Below are 26861 nucleotides of genomic sequence, written 5' to 3' on the forward strand. Positions count from 1 at the left end.
CTACTCTGCACAGCAAGATATACCTTGGATTCATTGGTCCAGTCCTAGAAAAATGGGAAGCAATGTAGGTTAGGGAAGCAATGTAGGTTAGTGGATGCACACTTGTCTACATGCCTTCTGTATGGGGGGGGTTGCTTTTTGTTATCTGTTTTGTCTAAAACGCAAAGATATATTTTTTTTAAGGATAAAGCCTGGACTCCAAGAACTCCCCACTAGTGCACCCCGAACCATAGCCCTAGTATGCACAGCAATTTCATGTTCTACCTCAAAAGACAAATGGAAACATTGAACTTACGAAAGTTTGTCTGATGAGCAAAATCGACCATACAACAAAGATTGCAGAATGGATATTGCACAGCAGCTGGTTGTAGCATGTTTGCAACTTTGCATACCTTATGTGCCGTAGTGCACTCAAAAGTTACCAAAAGAGATTAATAAAACTGTAGTGTGCTGTTTCCTGAGCCAGCCAGTGCCTGGTCCCAGCCATCAATCCATTCATTTATAGAGCGCGCAGCCACTTCTACAGGAGTGACCTGGCACTGAGAAACGGCAATCGCCCCACCCCTAACCTCTGAATTTGTTCCTGCTCAGAAAGCTATTTCAAACAACCATGTTTTAAGATACTTTTTGAAGAGTCTTTCAGCTCTGATTTTGCATAGATGCGATGGGAGGAAATTCCAAGCTTGGGCTGCTACTTCGGAAAAAAAGGAGCCTCACCACTTCTTAAATGTTAAATTCCGCATTCATTGCAAGCCTGCCTCGGAAGAGCAGAAGGTTCTGACAGGGAGAAAGGGGAATAGCCTATTAGAGAGGCACTGAAGTCCTATACCATAAAAAGCTCTATGGGCCTGAATTAATGTTTTAAACAAAATCCTATTCCTGGTGGGTAACCAATGCCGCTCTTTCAGATAAAGGGACATTGGTGCCTGCCCAGGGACATATATTAAGGGCCTGGCAGCTGCGTTCTGTACCACCTGCAGCCTTTTCAACAAATATGCTGGCAGACCGAAGTATAAGATGTTAGCATAGTCAACTTCTTGGATCGCAAAAGACCAAAGCAAGATCCAACTTCTGCAGCAACCTGAGAGCTCATAGTCTGCTGCAATCAGTCTTGACTCCCAGGTTGAGGGCTAAGCCTGTCGGGGGAAGAGGAGAAGCGGCACACTCCGGCCGACAATCTGTGTTCCATTGAGGAGGGTGAGATCCAAACAACAAGATCTGTTTTATTGAGGTTATACTGAAGGTTTCTGGTCCGCATCCACTCAAAGACAGCTTCCAGTCAATTCTTGAACATTGTATGTGGCTCAGGTGAGTCTCTCTCCATCAATGGAAAAAGCTGTGTGTTATCCGAGAACAAAACTGTCTTGACTCCGAAAGATTCAACCAAGGGGGCTGAGGGGCGACAGATATTTAAAAATGTAGGGTTCAACGATGAACCCTGTGGAACTCAATACATAGTCTCTTTGAAGTCCAAGGAACAAAGGGCCATCTAAACTGCTTTGCCTCTGTTCCTTGGGAAAGAGCGGATCCATGTGAAGGCAAGACACCTGACCCCGATGTCTTCCAGATGCTGAAGGAGGGTGGAATGTGGCACTGTTAAAGGCTGCCTATAAATCAAGTAAGATCAAGGTAGCCTGTTTTCCCTGGTCAAGCACCAATTTGATGGAATCCATCGCCTCCACCAGCTCCGATTCGGTACTAGGACGTGGCCTAAAGCTGGATTGTGAGGGATGGAATAGATTACCGTGCTCCAGATATGCGGATAGCTGCACATTTATGATTTTCTCCGACGTCTGGTAATAGGGAAATGGGCCTAAAATTTGTCAGTTGGGTCCTGTCTGCTGATGTTGTGTATTTGTTTAACTGGACCAGTCTAGACTGTCTGCAACACAATAGCACAGTAGCGGATTGAATAGAGCTGTTGCATAGTTGATTTAAAATTGAATGTATCACCTTGGAGATCAATGTCAAGATGAGAGGAGGACAAGGGTCATCCATAGAGCCAGATTTGCAGGAGAGGATGTCTTCTTCAGACTCCTCCAATGAGATACCAAAGAATTCACATAGGAGGTCAGACGAGGATCTGATTATGCCCGCCGGCTATCTCTCCGTTTTGATGTTGACAACAATTTTGAGGCTCTTGTCTTCAAAAAGTATAGACAGCTCCTTACATAGGGCAGCCGATGCAGATCACTCACCTTTTAGAAACCCTGCGTAGATTGATATCTGCTCGAACATTAATCTATGAAGCTTTGGACATTCTGAAAACAACTGGATACAGGCACATACTGGCAGTCATCATACAGAAAAAGTGAAAGTCCGGGCCACCATATAGAAAAGTAGACGCGCCCCTTATACACAAAGATCTAAAGGCTTCATTATGCCTGCTACAAACCAAATGTGAAGCAGGACCCAGCCCATCCAACCTTATTCGCCCAGCATTGGGAATCCTTAAGAGGCTGCTATGGAAGACTAGCCAACCAGGCACTCACTTCACAACAATTGAGGGCGCCTGTCTACAAGAGGAAGCAAAAACAGTAGTTTTCTCATTAGCTGTTCCACTTTTTATGCCTCAAAGGAGGGGTAAGGCAATTAAAAGATTGTTTAAAGCCACATATGCCCGTGTTATTCTCTTTATAATGACGTTGACAAGAACGAAGTTAGTGAATGTACTGTATCATTTTTTTGGGGGGGGTGCAGGCATACATCCAGATCTACTAAAAGGAATTTGAGGAATTGCGCCCTGGCTTATTTTGGAAAGATCACACCTAACAGCCATTGTTGACAAATATCAGCGACTTGAAATTACTAGAAGTAGATCTGTTCAAATGTTGTCGCAACATTCACTAAAAAAGCTTGTGGATGTTGAATTGCAAGACTGCTCATGATTTGTTCCCTATAATATATGTACAACAATATCCTAAATAAAATTGTGACACAAAACGATGATGTACCAAAATAAGAGAGGTGATGTGTTAAGCATGTGCAGGTAAGGAGTTTATTGTACAACTCTGCAGTGGAGTCCCAGCATGCAGCCGAACTATTACAACAGTAGTGTAAAGCTGTATGGTTATATTTGAGCCATTCAAGTCACGTCAGTACTTCCTGCAGCCACAAATTTGTAGTGTTTAAATTCACATCTTGTATTTTTTTTTAAACAAATACTTTTTGAGAGATTCCAACACAAATGTACTTTCATTGCAAAAATACCTTTTTGAAAACTTCTAACAAAAATGTACTGTTTTTTGCGTGATGCCCATGCAATAGACACTGCTTAAAGAGAGCGGAGCAGAAAACTAACCCATGCTACACACAGTTTATAGTCCTATCCTGCAAACAATAAAGGGGTTTATGAAATTAGTATACACTGTAGGCACAGTGAGCATAATGCTGGATAATGGGAATGTAAGTGTTTCCTTAAAGTAATTCATATCATAAGAGGTTGCAAGATGGGGGCAGCGGATGCCCTTTCTTGGTATCTAGATGTGTCTCCACAACTCCTTCAAACGATCTGTACACCATGTACTGTTGCACTGTCCTTTTCTGCTCTCTGCAGTGTGCAGACAGTGAGTGTAGTTCGGATTGACAATCTTAATAATTCAGTTTTTGATTCCTCATGTAAGTGATTTGATATTGGACTGTCACCGATTATCGAAAACAGTCATTGCCATAGAGGTAGACTTTATCCTATCAATTGAGTTGGTGAGCGTAGATCCGTTTGATAACACCGGATTTCCCCCCCCTTCCTATTTGGTTTCTACAAGTGGGAATATAATGCAGCCATTATGACCAGTAGTTATTAGTATATAGACCCTCCCTTTAGGTGGTCCTGCTGATGTCGTAGATTTTACAGTATTGATTTTTGTCTCCATGTCCTGCAGGGAATTACCGCACACAACTTTGGGATAAACAGACTGAAGCGTTTCTGCCTTCGACTCCTGGGCTGGGAATGCATGTTGAAGTGAAAGATCCGGACAGCAAGGTAAAGCAATGGAACCCTTAACACACCATAGTAATGGGAAGTTGAGGAGAGAGTACTTATTGGGTTGGTGTGCTTACAACAGAAGAGGCTTCTGTAGGGAGAGGAGGGTTGTTTCGGTTAGATTCTCTTGGTTTGGAGAGCCTTTTACTCGACATTACTCCTGTTGAGAGAGATGTTATGTTCCGATTGTTCCTCTCGAGGAGGGGTCGAGCTGGTTTTGGTTTCCTGCTTATTGTTCTTCATGTTTCCCGAACAGATTATCATGTCTCGACAGTACGGCTCTGAAGGACGTTTCACCTTCACCTCTCATACCCCTGGGGAACACCAGATCTGCCTGCACTCCAACTCCACCAAAATGTCTTTTTTTTCTGGTGGAAAGCTGGTAAGTGAATTTCTTGGCTATTGGTGTGTGCAGTCTGAACAATGAATACTAAGAGTGTAATATTGCCTTTCTACAGAATTACCTTCTGTGGCACTGGGCCTATAGAATTTGTGTGAATTTCTTAGATTGGATGGCCATGGTTTGTGAGGCACAATTTCCATCAAGAAAGGCTTACTGGAAGCAGAAGGGAAGGATTCTTGTTTCTTCTGTTGCTCACTTGCGAAAGCCAAATATGTGGCTAGCAGCAGGTATCTGCGAAAGCATCTACTAAAATAGCCTGTCTCGTGTGAAGAGCATCCCATATCACTAGAAAGGCCAAATAAAAATCTTTAAAACAACTGTTAGATATTTTAGTTTTTACTTTTGCAAACGTTCCTTTTCTTAGCCATTTAGCAGGCACATATTCTGCAGTATTCTTTAAAGTAGTCAAACATTACACATGAAACCACATGTAGAGGCCCAATCTCCCTCCAGAGGGAAAAAAACAGAGTGTTGGATCTCAACAAGAGAGAGACCACACTACATTTTTGAAGTGAAAGCCCCAGCAAGTCACTTGTGAATTCTTTGAGTGGCGCAGAAATCACTGAGTAGGAGGGGTTATCCCAAAATACCTGCAGACCAGTTCTCGGCCGGAAAAAAAAAAATGGGAAACCCATGCTAGGGTCAACAAAACACTGTGGACAGCTTACAGTCAGTAAGTCATAACGCCACTTTAGTGGACACCCAATCAAAGGAGGAAATCCACCAAAGTCGGGGTACACTGAAGACCTATTCTAAATCTATACCAATGTCTTCACACATTCCCTGCAGGACGGCTCAGGTTGCATTAAAATCCAGAGAAACATGTTTTTTCTTAAACCAGACACCTCTCCGCTTCGCTGGGTACCAGATCGCTGCATCGGACCCTTCCACTGCAAGGTCTCACCTGATCTGCTGTAGTGTCTGCCTTTTCTGCTGCATAACTTTAATGAGATGGAGGAAGAGCGGGACCCTATGCTCCGAAAGATGATATGTTTCCTTCATAAGGTCACCTTCAGAACCGTAGTCTTCTCTATAGAAGAATTCAGACTTCTAGGATTCCAGCCACAACTTCTTTTAAATCCTTTTTCTCACACCGTACCAGAAGTCTCAATATGTGAAGATTCAAGTCCCTTGCTGGCACTACAACCTCCGCCTCTATATCTCCTACTGCATAATAGATGGGATTGCACAGTCCTTTAGTTCAATGAGGTGCTCCTGCTCTTTGTTCCTTGCCCAAGTCATGCATTTGTGAGGGCACTTCCCTTGCAACTGGAGAAAATGTTTTCGGCCAGTGTCAGAGGATAGGAAGCTACAGCCTAAGATGAATAACATGAAGAACTCCTTTCCAGGGGGCCGTGGCCAACTGCCATCGGGAATGGCCGCTCGGTAGCTTTGCTCCGGAGCGCCATCCCTGAAATATCCATTTAAACAGTGATTCCCCCCGTCCGAACTGCTGCCCCGAGAGGTTCCGTGGAAGTTGTGAAAAGGCTGGGAGCCAGGGGCCGACTTTCCCGGAGATTGAGGTCGCCACCGGTGTTGGGCTCCTGTGGGCAGGCATCGCCAAGGACGCCCCTGCGACTGGAAGTGACCCTGGGCGGCTCGAGGGCACTAATCGAGGCCGGTGCGAAGGCCTGGCTGTGAGGAGGGCCGCGACAGCGCTTTGAGCGGCGAGTCTCGCTGCGGCGGCGCTGCTCCAATCTACATCGGCCAAGAGTGACTGGACCGGCGCTTGAGCGAAGAGGCTGCATGTGGAGGCAGCGCTTCGCTGCGGCGGGGGAAAGCTGCCTAGGGATCGCGCATCCAAGCGCAATCCCCCATCGAACGACCCAGCGCCTGGCGAATTTCACGCACGGCCAGCACCAGAGCAGATTCGGGGGCCCAGGTGGGGGCCCGTGAGTAATTTGGTTACTGGGGAATTTGAACTCACGAGGGGCCACCCCCGGGGAGAGGACTCTTGACTGTTGCACACAGGCTGTAGGCTGTGCGTCCGAGGGAGATTTGGGGACCAGCACCACTTCCTGGGGGGACCTGCCAGGCCCGGTGGCCCGCCTGAGTAAAACGAGACTGGGGAGAGTGGAGAACATCGCCCCACGATCAGAAGGAGTGTGTCGTCGTAGCAGTGAAAGAGCCTGGGCCTGTGGAGGCCCAGTGATACTGTTGAGCAGAGGACACCCTGCAGAGGGCACTAAGTTCGGACCCAGCACGGTCGCAGGGGTGAGTTGACCGCTCTGCGCATTGGGATGAGTGGGGATACCACCCCACCCCGATAAGATCGAGCTGTCCTTGGCAGAAGCACTTGAAGATCGCTCAGCTCAGGAGGACTTGGTGGCAGAAGTGAGGCGGAGGTCGAGGTGAGGTGGTGAACCGGTCGGGCGGCTGGGGGGGCTCTTCGCCAAAACCGACAGGCCGAGTGGTATTGGCCACTGCAGACGGCGGGGAGTAACGAGCGCCCCCATAGCGAGTGGTGACCACCGCGATAGACATGAGATGGCGACTGGGCACAGCAATCGCATGGCTCTACAGGCCAAGTTAGAAAAATTTGTCTGGCAGAAGCAACTGGGCGGTGAGCGAGGTGAGTCGGCAGCCTCGAGTGATAGTGCGGAACCCACAAACAAGGATGTACTGGAGGCCATCACGACGGTCAGGATCTCCCTTGAGACCCGAATAGATACAGTGGCTACGTAGGTGACATTGATCCGTGAGGATATGAAAAAAATGGCGAAGCGAATGGGCACGGTTGAGAACACTACCTGGCTATGGATACTACGCCCCTTAAAAAAACAGATGATAGTTGTGCGCGTCACATGAGGCAATGGCGCTGCAACTTGACGACTATGAAGGTAGAATGCGGCGCAACAACGTTCGCATTCTTGGCGTACCGGAGCGGGTGGAGGGACCGGCCACAGACCTGTTCGTTGAGGACCTTGTTCTCAAGCAGCTGCAACCACGAGGCCTTTCCAATTGTTTTTCCATAGAACGCGCCCATCGTGTGCCGGGTGGCCGCCCAAAGCCCGGGGCACCACCACGGCTGCTCTTGGCCCGGGTGTTTAACTTTCGTGACCGCGATGTTATCCTTCAGACAGCGAGAGCGGCCCCCCTTTGACATTTGAGAACCGCACAATAACATTTTTCCCCAACTTTACCCTGAGAGTACAGAAACAGCAGCGCAGCTTCCTGGAGGTGAAACGCGCCCTCAGGGACCAGGAGATTAAGTATGCAATGTTATTTCCGGCCAAACTCAGAGTTAAAGCTAACGGTAAATCTTGGTTTTTCACGAGGCCGGAGGAGGCCTGGGACTGGCTTGAGGGGTGGCGCACTGTTGGGTAGAAGGCACGCAAGGCCCCTTCCACAGCTGATGGGGTGGACATGTTTTTTTTTTTTTTTTGGTTTTGTTTGGGAATTTTTTGGTTCTTCGCATCGGACATTGTTGGATAGCCAATATCTCATGTGGCATTGGTACGGTGGACAGTGGTATTCTGTATCGCGACAAGTTCAGGGCAGCGGATCACTTCCGCTTGGTTCTGGTTAGTAAGTGTGGGGGTACATGTGCGGAAAAACTATTTCTTTTGTTGATGGTACGCTTGTTGTGTTCTGATGGCGCCTGGACAGGGACTTAAAGCGTCCACCTGGAATGTGAATGGCCCGGGGGACAAAATTGAGGTATAGTCCTGCAATATATGCACTGTCATGAACTTGATATTGTGCTGCTACAGGTGACTCACTTGATAGGAAATACATGCATGACACTGAATAGGAAGGGTTACCGCATGATTGTACACTCTGGGTTTACTACGGGCTCCAGAGGGGTGGGGATAGTCCTGCGTAAGGGTTGTCCACACATGGTACAAAACACCTGGACTGACGTGCTAGGCAGGTATACAGCGACCACGGGTTTGTGGGAAGGCAGAGTAGTCAATGTGGTTTCCGTGTACGCCCCTCCTGGACTACAGTGCCCAACTTTGCAAGATCTAGGGGCTTTGATATTGGCCCTGCCAGTAGGATCCTTGATACTGGGGGGTGACTTTAATTTGACTATGGACAGCCTTCGAGACCGATTTCCGACTAGACCTGATCCACTGCAGGGATCTCAACTTAAGGAGTTTGCCGACGATCTTGGGGTGCTGGATGTATGGAGGTGGTTGCACCCTCAACACACGCATTATACGCACAAGTCGGGGGTTCATGGCAGTCAATCTCGGATTGACTACCTATTCACACATGCGCACGACATACGAGATTTCATTGAACCCACGACTATGGCGCGAGGTATATCTGGCCACTCCCCCCCCCCCCGTTGTGGCTGTCTTTGGCGTTCGGCATGTCAGGCGTCATGGCATGTTTAGGATACAGCCGTGAGCACTAAAGATACCACACGTCAGGGAAGGCCACCGACAAGACACGGACTATTATTTCGATGAAAATGCAGGGTCAGTCGGGTCGGCGGTTACACTTTGGGGGGGGGGGGGGGGGCATACGGTGCGGTGATCAAGGGCAGGGCATTGTCGTTGATGGTGGGCCATAGAACTGAGCACAAGAGACTGGTCGAATTAGAAAGGGACATTCTACACCTGGAGGGGGCCCTCGCCCAGGACCCAAATCCTGATACACAACACATGATCAGAATAATGAGGCAAGATTATAAACCGCTTCTGCTAGAGGACGCTACTCTGCGATCCCTGGCCACGCGTCACCGGATTTATTAAAAGGGCTAGCGTACAGGTAAGCTCCTGACGTGGCTGGAGCGAAAGGAACAGGCAGCGAAATGGGTAAGAGCGGTAACCGGCCCGAATGGCACGTTGATCACGGACCCTAGGGGATCGCTGAAACGTTTGCGTCTTACTTCGAAGAGGTGTATCGAGTCCCGCAGAATTCGCAAGCCTCGTTGGCGCGGACCTCCTGGCCCCCATAGACGTGGTGAGCCTCTAGCCTCAAGATAGAGAGGCACTTGACGCGGATCTCTCGGTGGCAGAGGTCCAAAAAGCAATATCGGAGTTCGGTCGGGTAAAGCGATGGGTCCAAATGGCATACCCATCGAGCTTCTAAAACCCATGGCTACGAAGCTAGCGCCACACTTGTTAAACTTATATAACGAATGCTATGACTCGGGGCTGCTGCCAGCCGATATCCGCAATGCTGCCATTGTGGTGATTCATAAACCTGGCAAACCGGCGGAGGAGTGCAAATCGTATCGCCCTATCTCGCTGCTTACGGTGGAAGCGAAAATCCTTGCCAAGCTAATAGCCAATCGTTTGGTCCCGTATCTGACTGACTTGATCCATCCAGATCAGTCCGGCTTTATGCCCGGTAGGTATACGGCTAGAAGTCTCCATCGGGTTCACGGGGTGCTGGGGATGATAGATACGATTGAGGAGGAAGCGATCTTATTGTTACTGAATGCCACGATGGCGTTCGACACTGTTGAGTAGGACTATCTCTTTGCTGCCCTCGACCGAATGGGGTTTGGTCCCAAACTGATTGGGTGGATCAGGTTGTTATATGAGCAACCCACGGCACATGTCATGGTTAATAATCACTGCTATGCCTCTTTTCCCCTTCGTCGTGGCACGAGACAGGTTTGCCCGCTGTCGCCGCTCCTCTTTGCCATGGTGTTGAAACCGTTGGCAGTCTGGGTGTGGGGCGACCCGGAAATCAGGGGCTTTAAATGGACCAGCGAGCATGAGGACCGATTATTGCTCTACGCGGACGATATTCTGTTATATTTGGACTCACCAGCACGATCTCTACGTTGGGTCCTGCATATTTTTCACATCTTTGGGGCACACTCTGGTATCGGATAAACTGGTCCAAATCCCAAATGTATAGCCCTAGAGGCTATGACATCCCAGTGGTAGTACAGGGCTTTCGTTATTTGGGCATTTTTATCACACCTTACGTTAATCTTTTCTATGAACGGAATCTTAAGAAGCCCCTGCAACGCTTGAAATCGGATGTGACTCATTGGAGGTCGTTGCCCCTCACTCTCTTGGGACGTACCTCCCTGTTTAAAATGCTTGCTCTCCCGCGCTTTCTTTATGCCCTGGAAAATGCTCCTAACCCGGTCCCAGATTCCTCCTTTTTTTTTCGCAAATTGAGAGAGTGGTGTGGGGGTTGCTTTGGGAGGGTCGGCCCCCACGGATTGCCATTAACAAACTCACCATGGGGTGGTATGACGGGGGTATAGGGCTGCCGGATTTACGTCTTTACTATCGGGCGTCGCAGTTGACAGCCAACAACAGATGGGTGTTTGGACCGCACAACAATCCCAATTTCAGGACAGATCATTGGCTGATGGGGAAGTGGGGATACAACAGGGCACTTTACACGAACCATCGTAAATTACGGCTTACCGGCCCCACGGCTCGCACGGTGGAAGTGTGGCACGCAGTCCAGCGCAAGCTGAGGTGGCACAATCTTCTTACTAAGGCGACTCCGTTGTGGGAACCAGATAACTTGGGTCACCTTAGCGCATGTCCAGGGTTTGACAAGTGGGACCTGATTGGGATTTCTAGGGTGGGGGGGGACTTGTGGGTGAAAGGGAAAAAGGCCACGTTCGCGGACCTTCAACAGAAATACCACCTTTCACCCTCTGAGACTTGTATGTATATACAAATTAGCCACACCATTGACTCCAGACTCCTCTCCGCCTGAAGACCGACTATTGTTGGATCCAATGGACCGTAAAGCCATCTCCCTCACGTACAAAAAATTAGTGAATAATCGGACGGACCCAATGTTTAAATTACGGGAGAGCTGGGAGCACGAACTGGGGGAGATGGAGGATGAGGACTGGAGTGAGGCGCTTGCTTCTCCCAGGGAGGTGGCGATTCCTATGTGTAAGAAAGTGGCTCTGTATATACTATCCCCAAATAGGTACAGTGTGTACAGATTCCACAGTCTCCAGAGGTTTGGCAGAGGCTAAAGTTAGATATAACCTTACTCTCTAAAGTGGTAGCTTGGTCGAGCAGTAAGGCAGTATCAGAGGACAGTGTAAAGCATTTGTTGTACACACTTGGTCAGCAAATGGTCTCACACACTCAATAACTGAACTCTAGGCCAATGGTTTGTATATAAAAATATATAGTTGTTTTATTTTAGAACCAACAGTAGGTATCAAAATATACTTGCTCGGGATGAGCTGCTTTAGGTAAATACTTCCAATAGGCAATAGACTTTTGGTTACTGTAGTTAGTTGTTGCAATAGGCAACACAATTCAAACACAATTATAACAGCTCAATGAGAATTTCTTAATAAATGCAATTACTTTTTGGATTACTTTTCTAACCACAATCTAGGATCCAGTCCTGGGACATTTCCTGGAAACGGGAGTAAATGTGTTTTGGTTAAAGGTATGATTTTTAAGGAATATTATTGTATTTCAAAAGTTGACACTTAGAAGAATTTCTGGCAAAAACGGCATAGACTCTGGTCTCCCAGGGTCAGGTAGGTACAGTTGTTACACCCTCAGTGGCACAGGGGCAGCCGGGTGCAGAGAGAGTTAGCCTATGGCAGGCAGGGGGCCTTTGGTTGGTGGCTGCTAGCAGGCAGGCCACACGGCTGTGGGAGCTGGGCTCCTGGTCACTTGCTCAGGGCAAGTGCGGAAGAAAAATAGGACAGAGGTTGCACTCCCAGGGGCACTCGGGCGGCTGGGTGCAGGGTGCTTTTGAGCCATTGGGCGCTCAATGGATTTCAATGGAGAAGCTCTAAGACTAACACAGGCTGCAAACCCGGGGACGAAGATTCTTCAGGTGCGACCACCACTTTGAGAGGTAAGTTGGGAAGCTGTAGGTAAGGTAGGCACCCAGGAGCTGGGCACAGGGGGGCGCAGGGTGAGGGGTGTCTTTTCGCGTCGGGAAATCTTACCCTCAGCTGGTCGTGTTTGGAGGGGTCCCTTGTTCTGAGGCTGCAGGCGTCGTCCGGAGCGTCGAGGTGGGTCCTTGGGTGCTAGATTCTGGGTCACAGTCGGCGGGGGGACGTCCTCGTGGTTTTTGTCCACTCCGGCACAGACCAGGCTTGGCGGGTGCAGAGTGTGCAGGAGTCGCGGTTCCTTGTTGGCACCAGGGGATTGTTACTTGCTTTGAGCAGAACCACTGCTCATGGGAGTCCCAGTCTTTTAGAGTCACAAGGCATTTGGGTCCTCCGGGGTTTTTGAGGTTGCTGACCATTGGAGACGCCGGGTTTTAGAGGAGCAGGTTCGAGGGTCGACAGGCCTGTAGGGCTGGGGCCAAGTCAGTTGGCGTCTTCCTCTTGTTAGCAGCTGCACGACCGGTCTTCTTTCTTCTTGTTCTTCTTGCTTGTTTTGGATTCGGGATCTGAGGAAGGAAGGTTCAGGGTGCCCCTAAATATAAAATTTAGGGGCGTCACAGGTAGATAGAGGTCAGGGACCAATAGGTCCCTTCCCTGGGATGGGTACACTCCCCTAGCCTGCCACTCTCCTGTGGGAGGGGGGCAGGAGCCTAGTCTTGATTGGGTAGGGCTCCCCATCTTCAAGATGGCGAGAGCCCGGGGTCGTGCTTCACCTCGCCTCTCCCACCTGAGGGGTGGGGTTGGCAAAGGCTGGCACACCCCCTTTCCTCCCATGGGTTTTCCTGCCAGAGTGGGGGTCAGAACCGATGGGGGCCAGTTGCGGAGTACAGCAAGTGGCCTGGGGGAGCTCACAGAGGCGGCATGCCTTTGAAGCTTCCCCTGTCCATCCTGGGGAGGAGACCTAGCACCTCGCCCAGGATGTGCATTGTTGCCGACCTACGAGAGCGGATGGCTCTCTACCCAGGGGTCCAGCAACATGTCTGTTGGGTGGCAGCCTAGGCAGCCTCTATGGCAGGACATTAGTTGTTGGTTAGTTTCAGGGGGCATCTCTAAGATGTCCTCTGTTGTGCATTTTACATTAACCCCACACTGATGCCAGTGTGGGATTTAATGTGCTGAGAAGTTTGATACCAAACTTCTCAGTCTTCAGTGTTGCCATCATGGTGCTGTGGAGTTTGTGATGACGACCTCCCAGCACCATGTACTCTTTAATGGCAGCACTGCACTTACAGTGCCCAGGAATGGATCTGGGTACTGTATGGGTACAGTGTTTATGCACCTATACCCTCAACACTGGCATAGTGCACCCAGCTAGAGGGGTGACTGAGGTATGCCAGGATAGTGTATTTGTGGGCATGGCACACAGGGTTGTGTGCCATGTCGACTCTGTTTTGTTCTGCACCAAGACACTCAGCCTGCAAAGGCAGTGTGTGTGTGTGTCAGGGCACAGGACCTCTAAGGGTGGCACAATAAGTGCTGCCGCCCTTAGGGGTCTTCTCTGGTCACAGGGCCCTGGGTACCTAGGGTATCATTTACCAGGGGCTGACATGTGGCCAGAGATGCCAATTGAGTTTAGGCTGTTAGGCAGTTTTAGGAAAGGAACACCGGCCCTGGGCACCTGATTGGCAGGAGCCCAGGGCACAGCAAGTCAAAGAGCATCAGTAGTCTGGCAACAAAAAAAAGAAAAGGGGGGGCGAGGGGGTTTTACTGCAACAGAAACCCACTTTCTCACACTATGCGACTCCGACTGGTTCAGCTTAAGGTGCTCCACAGGGTCTATTTCGATGCCAAATTGTTGTTTAGGTTGGGTCGGAGGCCGGACCCGCTCTGTCTCCGACGATGCAACCATACCGGTACATTCACACACATAATCTGGGACTGCTCCCACATCCAAAAATATTGGACGGATGTCACCCGGCAACTAACCAGGGCTTGTGGCAAACCTATTCAACTTTCCCCCAAACAATGCCTCCTCAATATTTGGGAGGCAACTGATCTTACACAGACGGAACAATCATGGGAGACCATGGGGTGGACCATAGCCAAATGCAACATTGCCCAGAAGTGGGAGACTGATTCGCTGCCACGGATAAGGGACTGGGCAACCGACATGGACTATGCCATGGTAGCCGATAAAACGGTATTTAAAGGACGAGGCTGCCCCAAAAAGTGGGACCACAAATGGCTAAAGTGGAATATAGGGGTGATATTTGCATTTCTCCCACGGTGGAACTGAGGAGGGAGAGGCGAACATTGATGAATACGCTGGATGGAACAGTGGGGACCCCTTCACCGGCAGCCAACACTAGTGCAACTCAGTATTTGTACAACATAACTGTTTAAACATGTAATCACTGTAATAACCGCTATGGTATCCGGTGAGAGAAGTTCTATGTATCCTTGACCCTGCATAAGTTGCGAAGCAATGTATTGATTTTGTCTTGCCTTGCTACTGTTTTCTGTACAATGCCTGAACCGATGCTTTTTGTTAGGAATAAAAATAGTTTTTAAAAAAAACTCACTTTCTCCTCTGGGCTTGGTTTTTCTAGTCTTTCTCCATCTTTAGAGTAAAAGAAATGCTGCGTCAGAGAAATCCAAATCACATGGGGTCTTGACCCTCTAGTACTGACTTTCACCATGAAACAGGTGTCTCCCAAACAGAGAAAAAACAAACGTCCGAGTCATCAAAGTTGTTGCTGCTCCACCATAATCTTGCTTTACAATGGCACAATTGTCCGGTGAAATGTGAAGCCTGCCCACCGTTGGTTTTGCTAGATCCCCGGCCCTTCTCTCCCACTAAGCACATGCTGAAGCATACTGAACCTCTGACATGATCAGACTGTTTGCATCGCACAGCCTCCATCCACAGAGGGTTGAGCTCCCGGTGCCTATGCAAGCCTTAAGGGATCCGCAGCTCTCACGTGCAAAGGTTCTGAGCAGACAGCGCCATCTTGAAATCATTGCACAGCAACAGTTGACCTTGCCGCACAATCTGGTTTGAGAGCTGAAGCACCTCTTGCTGCAATTTCACCAAATGTCACTGGCATTACAATATTCAAATAGCAATTGATTTGGACACTGGGAGTTCCAACCCCACCCCCGATTTTATTTTTCATTATTCTTATTTAGGGGGAAATCCTTTTTAAATGGGATGTTTTCGACACAAACCCCTCAAGATGAATGTTAGTTTATTTATTGATAATACAAATTGTTTCAGTTTGTGCATATTTTTGTCTAATTGTTTTTCAGCTTAAATATACAGCAGCTTCGATTACGAGTGAGTCGGTGTTTTTCGGTGGCTGTGTACATTCCTTTTTATTCAGGATTTGAAATTAAGGGTTTGGTATTTGCTGCTTTTGGTAATTACCTTCTGCGTTAAATATCTCATCCTTCATTAAATTTCGGCATGTCAAAACCTCCCGGAATTTTACAGGGGCAAAGTGTACAGTATTTACCATGCCAAACGCATTTTAATGCGGTAAACACCAAAATAGGCATGTAATCCCCCAGAAACTCGTAATAAGTGCTATTTATTGCACCTGAGGAATAACATACCACAGGGTATCGTTGTTTATCTGTCTATTTTAGAAAGCACCTGGATTCCCAAAAACTCCAAATCGGGCCCTAAATGTGTCCTGGATTGTTTGTATATACTGTAAACTCTTTGTTTTTCTTGCTTCTAGGGGCAAAATGGGCAGTTCTGTTCCTCACTGTCATTGGTTGTGTGTTCTTTAGGAATACAATGACCCTTTTATGTTTTAATACAGTTTGAAATTTAATTTCTGGTATTGTATTGGTTTTCTTTTTTTAAAGTAAAATTACCTCAAGCCCTATGAACAGAGGTTTTGAGGTTATAAAAAAAGTTTTAAAAAATTCAGAGAAGTTAACAGCGTATAGTAGATACAAATCACTTGCAGTTTTACAATGTATCCTAGGAATTTGAGAGTACCTGCTCAAGCACATTTGGCGTGTCTTTCGCCCAACACCCACACGTACCTTTTCGGGAGGTAAAGCATTGGTGGATTCTTCTACCGTCATGATTACACAGTAATTTTCAGCCAATGTAATCTACATCTTCTGTAGCACGCTCCCATGGGCATTCTTCGCATATTTTGCTGGGATTGTCAATGCCACTAAGTCACACAGCTGCCTTGTCAACCCATGATTTACCACAAAGTTAAATTATTTTTGGGTCTTTGGGACATCAGGGTGACCTTAGCACAGATGGCTTTTCTGTCACAAATCACACTAACTTACAGAAAGTCACATGCTTGCAGTAATTGAGGCGCGGTGCAATTACCATGCACCCACGCAGACAACTGCTGCATTATCCATTCATTTATAGGCTTTTTTTATGCTTAACGTTAGTCAGAGCTTGGGTTCTTAAGTGAGCAGACCCTGATAGGAAGAATTTTTATGGTAATAGCTTATCAGGCACTTGTTCACAGGAGATCTGAAAATGCTTTTAGCTAGTATAATAGTCTGTTAAAATCAGTTTTCTCTGTGAAAGAACTTGTGTATGGGTCTTGGGGGTTTAAGTGTTCACACAGCTTTTGTGAGGAAGCAATTGCATCACTTTTGGTCTTTCAAGATTAACTAGTCATTTTACTGTTGACCTACATAGTCATCTGTCCCCAATTCCCCTCTACGCAGAGAATAGGGCCTTTACTTTATTTACACCTGGCCCACACTTTGCTTTCAGTGCTTTTACAACTTATCTAATTCAAGGCTCTGGTAGTGACCCAGGGGTTTCGGGAAAAGCTTATGGGAATAGCTTCACTGCAGACCAGGGATATTAGTACAGAATACAGTGTTGCATAGGTTATGTGGAAAGTAGTCAAGTCTGTTACTGACTATTACATTTAGGGAGTGTTTTCGGTATACTCGTGAGAGACTGCAGGATGTCAGACACCTGTGCCGACTGCCTCCCAACTGAGAAGGTTTTATACATCCTTGTCTTACTCCAAATGGCCTCACCCAGAAATACTCTGTAAGGATGTGGCAAAAAGAATATGAATGCTCAGAATCTGAGATATCCACTTAACACGAGTCTCTATTCATCTCCCTTAAACAGAGGGTACATTTGGACATCCAGGTTGGGGAGCATGCAAACAACTACCCTGAGATCGCTGCGAAGGACAAGCTGACTGAGCTGCAACTGAGGGTGCGGCAGCTGCTGGACCAGGTGGAACAGATCCAAAAGGAGCAAAATTACCAGAGAGTAAGTTTGTTTTACAATGGTAGGGTGAGGAAACTGGGGAGGGGGGAAGGGGTAGTGATTAGGGAAGAGAGCATAAGACTGGCTGAGCTTCTTTTAGACGGATTGCTTGTGGAGTAACTGGCAAAGTTGTGGTACAAGGATTCCTGTCTGACTTACCTTCTAGGATAGGCGGCATCTTTGAATCAAGAGTTAACAACTCATGCATACCCTGAGATCTGTGTTTATTGGCGTTTGAGTTCTAGAGATCCAGGCATCGCGCCCTGCATATCCCCCTCCACCTCCCCTATTAGTGTCCTGCGCCTTTTTCTGGGAATTGCAAGGTATTTTCCATAGAAGGGGGAATACCAGGTTTATTTTCTTTCTTCCTCCTCCCTTCTGTGAGAAATAAGTGACCCAAATGTTCCCACATTTACCATCCGCTTGATGCACATGGGGGCCTTAACTTTCAGGCGTGGTGCATGAGTCCTGTGAGGGCAGATTGGGTTTAACTTGGGGCTCGAGTCCTAAAAAAAAGAAGTGGTGGGGGGGGTGGACTCACCAAGTTAAGCAGAATGGGTGTGACATCACTGCGTGACATCACAACCCATGACATCACAGGAAGTGACATCAGATCTTAAAACCTCACATATGTTTAGCAGGTCTATCGTTAGTGCAAATTGGATTTTGCATTGGGGTTGTTCCAAAATATTGACGCAACTCTGACGCAAAATCTGGGCCTCAAATTATACATTTGTGTGTTTTTTAAATCCTGCCACAAAGTAATTGGAAACAAGGAAAAATGTGGCAGTAAATCTGTCCTGCTTAATTGGTTACAATGTCTGAATTTCAAAATATCTTCTGGGTTAAGGCACCTGCTGCAGAGAACTTTGTATGCCAGCTAAATCTTGGGGAATATTAGTGGTGAAATAACTGTGGGATAACGTATTTGCTGGAGAGAGATGGTTTTTTTGCCTAGTCCTAGTTTTGAATCACAGTAGCGTAAATGGTTAATATGCCTCCTGCAAAGCACATTGTGTAACTAGCAGATGGCACTTTACATAAAATAAAAATGTATAGTGGATTACTGCTTTAAGAAATAGATCCTTTTGTTAATTGCAGTTCATAAATTGTAATCCTTCTAATATAGCACATTGAGGTATGAAGGACATGTGACTCCTATGCCTTTTAACTCTCGCTGTCTTATGTAACACCCTTTATTTTGCTGTTCACACATGATTTGTCGTCAATGTATGATCTGTACATGTGATATAAAGCACTCTGACAACCTGCATTGGGATGAGTAGTGGCACTACTCATACCAATGCAGGGTGTCAGAGCGTTTTACATCATGCGTTCACAAATACCAATTTCAATATCACTATTTTGCTTGCTTTCTTTTGTAGCGCTTTAACACTGCTGTAGTGCTGAAGCACAATAAAAGAAATTTAAAAAATAGTTGTATTTAAATTATTTGTGTAAATACTGGGCAGAGCAACACATCTGACATTCTTAGTGTATGCATGTCTCTTATATACAGGGTCTGAAAAAGTCAAAAGCATTTCTCTTAAGTACCTGTGAAGTGATAAGATGTGAGCCTTTGAATCCCTCCATTGCATCTAGGTGTGAGGCTCCAGATAGCTCCAAGCCAGGATACTCTAACAAAAAGAGGCCTGATGGCACTTTAACGTTCGCTTTTGTTATGGGCGCAGCTGTGATCCGATAAGCCCCTTCCCCGCCTGCACGTTACTGCTGAAAGAGTCCTGGTGTCAGAAAATTACACAGGGACGAGTTCAGCATATTTCCGTGGGGCCCAACCATTCGGCAGGGTAGATGTGGTCTACCCTCTGAAAATAGTGGGGAGGCAGCGAGTGTCTACCCTCGACTCTAGCTCTGGTTCACCTTTATCTGGAGGGAGATTTCCCTGTCTCATCCTGTTCCACCTAATGCCCCAAACCCCTACAATGCCGCAGTGCATACTTGTGGATTAGGGCCCGGTGTCTCAAGTTGTGGAATTATCAGATTCGGTGTTTGGGAACCTAATTCTGGGCCCTGAGACACCAGGAGACTCTTAGTCTGATGAAAGGGTATGCTCCCGGGGATCGCACTCCACCATGTTCATAATGGGGACGAGAGACCTCTAAAATGATGTGTCCTCCTTCATTACTCTCTGAGATCAGAGAAGAATAGGAACGTTTCAGAAATACGTTAAAGATGAATCCCCCTTTTATTCTTATCAAACCAATCGTACATAGTCAATCTCCTTTTTGATTTCCTTTTGTTCCTCATAAGATATTGAGAAAAGTTCCGGGTTTTGTTTCCGTGGTCTTTGTAAAACATGTCAAACAGTTTCCTTCTTTGATAGCACAACTTATGCGAGTGTTTGTCTCTGTGTTTTCTCTTGAATTATAAATGTTGGGTTTCATATCCATTTCCTCAGAAGTAGGCAGAGTGCTAGATTTCATTCACACAATACCCCCCTTGTTTTTCAACTTGGTATAAATTGGGTAAAACAGATGAAGGCCATCTACAAAAATCATGAAGATAATGCATACTAATGTTGGTAAAAATAGTAGAAATGTTAAAACAAGCACATTCCATATGTTTAATTTATTTAGCAACAGTAACTTTTTGATCAAAGAAATTACACATAGCATCACTGGCAGTACATAGGTAGCGAGTGTGCAATGTTTAACACGTGCTGGAGAAGTAACAGTTGGATTTGAGTAAATTGTGTCAGTGTACGAGTTTGATTGGCGTAGGCAACCCATCTATGGGCTAAATGTACAGGGTGGTAAGAACTGTACATATTTACGTCCATGTGGATCCGTTATTCATGTTTTTTCAAGTAGCGGCAGTATATGAAGGGTGCCTAGAATGTTCGTCCATTCTAGATCTTTGCAGGTTACATTTTGGGTATGATACAGTACTTAATGCAGTGTGTGGCGTGTGTAGGTTCATTGTACACATGCTGCATGTTACGTTTAAAAGTTCTGATGATGTATCTGTTTCAGATTTGTTAGGCACATTGGGAAGAGCTTATCATATAGCTTGTGGCAGATGTAAGGGGATTCCACATCTGTGAGTTCAGATTGAGTTCAGATATTGGCGTTAGTTTTAGGGAGTGCATGATTGTGCATGCATGTGGTGGGGCATATGACGAAGTGAAGCAGGTTCGAAAGAAAATCATATCTTCTGCAGATTGCACATATGGAGATGGATACAGATTTTGTGAATATATGGAGCTTTCTTGTGGTTTCAAAAATGTGTTCTAAGTGTATACAGATACCTATGTACAATTGTGGGGTGTTTTTGGAACATGTGCATTTGTGATGTGCCTTTTGAAAGTATGTTTGATAAAAGGCTAAATATCTTTGTGAATATATTTTTTTGTGTAAACAGATTTTATTGCATTTATCAGTTATGACATATCAGGGGCGGCTCTAGGCTCATGGTGGCCCTGTGCAGGGAGCGTAGGTAGGGGGCCCCGCCCGGAGGCCGCCAAATCCCTGCCAGGGGGCGCCACAAATATGTATTGTATCCGATTCCTCGTGGCGGCCCTGTGCAGGTGCACAGCTTGCACATGCCTAAGGCCGCCCCTGGACATATTCATCATTCCATTATCTGCTCTTGCAATGACAATAGGCCGTCTCACTCGACATTGTGGGAAACATCCCAGATTGATTACATCTGCTTCACACTCCCATAGCCCCAACTCCCCCATCTTTGTGAATATCTTTGTGAGTGTGTTGAGTTGGAGACTGGTCATCACTGTTTTCAGATGTATAGTTCCACGATGTCGTTGTTTGTTGCTCAGAATGAGCACATCCAGTGATGATAGGAAACCCCTTGCTGAAGAAGTCTGAGTGTTTCGTGCTCTGGCTGTTGTGTGGCTGAGAGTGTATAGATGCAGGTCAGAGATGAATAACAATAGTGTATGGCGTGATGATTCATATGAAGATATATATGGTGGTAGGGTCTCATGTCGTGCAAGACTTGTGGGTATTGAGCTGGTTCTCAAGTTACTCGCAACCTAGTCGCTGTCTCATCGTTTTTAATTGCCATGATGTTTCAGGAGCCTTATGTCTTGGAGGCTAGCAAGGTTTTTCTCAACGCATCTTGGATTTATCATCACTTAGTTGTTTTATTGTGTGACTGCTTGAGTGTAGGAGAGTGTACCGGGGTTTTAGTTGGGTGAATATATGAATTGTACATGTTAAAGTTGTAGTGATTGCGAATGATTGTCAAAGTACTCTGCATGTGACAGAATGACTCTTTATTTTTTATTCTTAGTCAAAGCCTGTAGATCTAGTTCTAACAGGTCCTTGGCTGTTGCACTGAGGTGTTGCCTGTTTCTAAGTGCTGTATTTAATGTGTTGCTGTAAGTCAATTTAGTGGTACTCGATTTATGGACTTCACAAGGATGTGGGGCAGATAGGGTCCTGTTGGATTTGATCTTGTAGCCGCATCTCACACCAGATGTCTGTAGCAAGCCCTTAGCTTAGAGTCCTCTTGCTACTGAAGGAGGTAGTACAACTAAGCCAACTTTCATTCAAGTCAAGCCCATACTCTGTCTTTACCCAAGAGAAACAAATACTTTAATCACCATAACGTGACCCATACATTTTTGGTGCCTATATCGCCCACTTGCACCCATGATAGCCTATGCAAAATGTTAACAAATTGTTAGGGTTGGGTGAGAGGTTTTTGGCGTGTCCTTTGTTTTAGCTAGTATTCAAGTGCATTTAGGTAACCGTATTAACACGGGGCAGAGCCCCGCAACGCAAACGCTTGTGACCATTACGGAGCCTCTCCCACCTGGCCTGCTGGAGAGCTCAGCACGCATATTCCAAATGCGGACCAATATGCACACAGTGGTACATACATCTGTGCAACCTTGTTCAGTGACCTCTTGTGTTTGATGTGGACTTCATCTAGACTTGTTACAAACCAGTAGAGACTAAAAGCTTGCCACCACACATAGTAAATGTACAAAAAAAATAGTGATAAAATAATGCAAATGCCTAAAACAGATTTGTATTTCTGGTCTGTGATTGAAAAAAATGTGCTTGCTAATGGTTTTGCTTGCCTTTGCAGTACCGAGAGGAGAGGTTCCGGATGACCAGCGAGAGCACCAACCAGCGGGTACTGTGGTGGTCTATTGCGCAGACTGGTATCTTGATCCTAACTGGATTATGGCAGATGAGGCACCTTAAAGGCTTCTTCGAGGCCAAGAAACTGGTGTAGGGTACTCCTTCCTTCTTGTCCTGGCATGTTTTTCCAAGAGCCACCTGCAGTACTCCCCTTTCGTTACTATCCTACCCTCTTGGGCCAGACGATATTTATTTGCCCAGGTCCAGCTGTTCACCGCTCAGCCAACGTGTCCTCTTCTTTGCATTTTTACCATTGTTTCACATTTGAATTTTTTTTCAGAAGAAATTGTTTAAGGCTACATCTTTATCTGCCAAATCTGATCAGCAGTTTGAGGCTTGGAAAAAGAACCTTGCAGAAAGTACAGCTTCTGTGCTGTGTCCATGTGAAAACTGGCAATGAAGGTCTTCAGTAACAATAGAGGATGCAATTTTTATGTGCGGAGCCTGTACAACTGGACCATCCCTTGTGGCTTGGAAACCTGGAGATAGGTTTTAAAAAAGAAGAGGGCAGATATTTTTTGGTAACATTCATCATTGGCTGTTTGACCATGGATGGATTGTCTGTTAAGGAAGAGTTTCAGCCGGGGTCTCTTTCTTTACATGTCTTCTGGACCGTCATGTGTCGATGATTATTTTGAATCAAAGTTTATTTTTGTTTTGTGGGTGGTCAAGTACAATTCTGTGCTGTTGGTGACTTGCAGTAATATCAGAATACAGAGTTCTGCCCCTCTGAAGAATGTTCCGCTCTTCTTATGTCTGCCGCTGTCAATAGCCTGTGGTTACCATCAACACGAGTGGCTTTCCAAAACTGAATAAAATCCTTGAGTCATCCTGTCATGCGCAAATCTGCTTTTTGGACTTGGGGGGGGGGGGGGGGGGTGATCGAGTGAAGGAAAAGGAGAGTTTGACACCAACATGTGTTCAACTTGTGTTCATTTCATAATTCCTTTCCCCTTTTAAGCGAAATGATTTTTTTTCTTCCTTTATATGATGAGCCAGGTTCAACATCTTTATTTGGACTCAATAATACTTAGGTACAGGCAATTCATATAACAGGTTTTGCTCATGCGAGTATACCCTTTTAATACCACTGAGATGGGATTTGAGGTCGGGGTATGCGTGTGGAAGAGTGTGACCTCTCATGCTGTCGGTTTTTTCCTTTTCTGGACTCATAAATGAACTAGTGGGTGCATCCCATAATGACCAATTAACATGTGGTCTGAGGCAGCCTAAGCTCCTTTAGTACAGCTTCCTGCTTCCCTTCTACTGTAGAGTGTATTTATTTAAAATAAGAGCCTAGAGCCAAATTTGCAGGAAAAGCCTCTTGAGTATGAAGACCTTCGAATTTCTGCAGAAACAAAACCAGCAAACCCTTCCTTAATGCAAAGATTTGCATGTCTCCATGCAAACCACCTTCAACGGTATTCCTGAGGAATTTTTTTTTTCAGCATATATCAATCCGGCACAATGAAATATTATTGGTTAAGTCAGTTCTCCCTTCAAAATTGAACTTGAAGACAAGCAATTGATTGTGGCTATTCGCAGCATGCTTGAGTACAGCTCATGCTGTAGATTTCTTGTACACCACTGCATAAAGAAAACAATTGTGAACACAGAATGAATAATCAATTGTGGTTAAGTGGTCGGGACAGAGTGAAAAAAGATACACCTTAGAACCTTTTGTAGCAGAAAAAATAGATGCATCACATTTATTTCTTGCAATATTAGGAAGTGAATCAAACAACAATACTATGTCTTTTTAATTTAAAAATGAGAGACAGTCGGTTTACTCCATTCACTATCGTGCAGATGGCAAGAGTTACGCTCTGTTTTATTTTTGTTACAACTTTATATTGAGAAGGAGCATCGAGATGTTACTCGCACGATTACTTTTGCTCTACTATTCAGAGTTTCGCATTTATTTAATTTAATTTTGCAGGGGAGGTTTCTCAAGCATAATAGATTGTTTTTATTTTAATATATATCTATACTACTTTCACATTTATCTACACTTGCTGATAGCCAAGGTGGCCTTCCTAGAAGTTGGCATCTGCTTCTGAATGTTACTGTACTCTATTGTGATTTTTTTTAAATCAATAACTTGTCCATGTTTGGTACCATGACTTCCTCTGTTAGTGATTGTTTTCTGGCTACCTGTCAAGCTTTTCAGTTACGTTTGGACTTTTAATTAATACATTTTTTCCCTCGTTTTGAAGTGTAATAAAATGTGTTCTGGTAACTTTTAATGAGTTTTTGTTCTAATTTTTTTTTGGGTCGATTGTGAAGCTTTAGTCCACCCCCTGTTTTACTTTGCATGTCTCGCTCCCCAAAACGTACCAATATAGGGAGGGCATCAGTCTATGGCGCCAGACAGTGCCCAGCCTATGTGATGAAGGTGCTTAAGTCATGACCAGACATGCAACCTGTGGAACAAAATCTGGAAATCTGCAGAATTGATATTAAAATGTATGTAAATGTTATATATCTATCTTCTGAATACTTTGTGTGCCCACTTCTGTTTATTTAATTGATATGCTTGTTTGTGGAATAGGTACACTGGTCATCAGCAAGTGTGACTTGAATCCGATGGTTGGCTGCCATCAATATAAATTTCCCTTTGAAGAAAAAACGTAACACATCTAACTCTCCCTCACCTCACCATCAATTCCACTCCCCCCTCTCTCCTTAAACCCCGACTCCCCCCACCCCACCCCCCCCCCCACCCCAGTAACTGGTTTTGCATTAGTTTCTTTCCCAGTACTCTTGGCTCCAGCTACTTGATGGATCCACCCTTGGAACGACAATTGTTCAACACATTTCAAATGTAGGGGGCGTCTCCTGTTTTCCCTCTGCCATCAGCAGGTGCTGGATGATTAAGGTCCTGTACTTCTATTTGCATGTCATCCATTGATTCCAGGTGGACACCCTGGAGCGTAGTGCCTATAGTTGCAGGCATGGGGTAGCCTTCTGTCTCATATTTGCTCTAGGATCTTACTCCAGTAGTCTGCCAAGCCACCAAATATGAACCAGGTCACATTTAGTCCGCAAACTCTCCCAACATTTGTCAGACATTCATGGGACCATTCTGCTTAGCTTATCTGCTGTTTGGTACTTGTCTGTTATTTTTATGTAAGATTCCCTGTGTTTTTGTTTATGGTGGTCCTGTGTGTAGGCATTCTTTGCACCTTATCTGCATGGATTGTCAGAAGATCAGAATTTTCCGTGTTGACTTTATATCCAAACATTTTTCAGAGTTCCCTTCAAATACCCAGTATGTCTGATTAAGACTTGCGAGGATCCATCATAGACAGTACAACATTATGCACAAGAAGTGATATGTGGTAATTGTAACCACTGAAAGGCACCCTTTTTATCTGTAAGGAACTCCGTATGGCCATAACTAGAGGCTCAGCAGCTGACATGAATAGGATGGGAGGGACAGTGGGCACCCCTGTCGCCTTCCTTTTCCCAGAGAAAATTGCAGAGTGTACACCATTGACCAGGATTCTGGCCCTGGGTAACAGTTATGTTGCCATGACTGTTCTAATAAAGGGGTCCTAAGGACTGAACCATTGTCTCTGCCATGAAGGACCAGATCACCATGTCAAATGCCCTTCCTGCATCCAGGGCTACCAGGCCAATATTCACTCTTTTCTTGTGGCTTGTTTAATAAGGTGAGCTATACTCCTGATGTTAAACATCTGGTGCCTCTCTACAAAACCCGCCTTATCTTTTAGTTCGGGGAGCACCTTAACTATTGTAAGGGCAAGTATTTTCATGTATAGTTCATTATCCATTATGAGGTGGACTCTTTGTGTCACATTACTGATAGCCACTTACCAGCTTTGGAAACACCAGCATGTCTGCTTCGATGATGGCGTTACCCTTCCCATCTCTTCCACCTATTGAAGGATGTTTATTATAGTAGGCACCACGCTGGCCACAAATGCTATATTAAACTCCCCTGTAAAGATGTCTCACACTTCTAGTTATTTTTATGTACAGTTCCCTGAAATATTTGCCATTACCCTGTCCCCATATTTTAGTGAGTCACTGTTTGCCAATTTTCCCAACTGTAGCTGAACAGTTCTTTTCCCATTGCTTGCATTGATGACAAAGTATCTGCTTTAGATGAACACAATATTGGGATGGTTGCACTGATTGGTTATTATCCTGGTGTAATGCCCTATTATGTTGAACAATCAAAAATTCATTTCAAAGTGTAAGCTATTATGAATTGTAAGTGGGCTGTAGGTTGGATTTTTTTTTCCTCCTTCCACAAGAGTCCTAGTCTCTCTTGCCTCAAGGGGGTGTTTCGCCCC

At 45.8% G+C, this 26861-nt stretch overlaps 1 protein-coding gene across 1 annotated transcript in view; it reads left to right on the forward strand.

The window, feature by feature from the left end:
• Positions 1-24785, forward strand: part of TMED4 (transmembrane p24 trafficking protein 4) — a 64620-nt gene extending 39835 nt beyond the window's left edge. Inside the window, exons 2-5 of the mRNA XM_085636088.1 lie at positions 3882-3982; positions 4239-4364; positions 17264-17410; positions 22484-24785. Coding sequence (XP_085492214.1) covers positions 3882-3982; positions 4239-4364; positions 17264-17410; positions 22484-22633 — 524 coding nt within the window. The 3' untranslated portion in view covers positions 22634-24785. The remainder of the gene's footprint in view (positions 1-3881; positions 3983-4238; positions 4365-17263; positions 17411-22483) is intronic.
• Positions 24786-26861: the final 2076 nt, after the last annotated feature.

Source organism: Triturus cristatus, chromosome 11 (assembly GCF_964204655.1).
Source record: "Triturus cristatus chromosome 11, aTriCri1.1, whole genome shotgun sequence".
Lineage (NCBI taxonomy): Eukaryota > Metazoa > Chordata > Amphibia > Caudata > Salamandridae > Triturus > Triturus cristatus.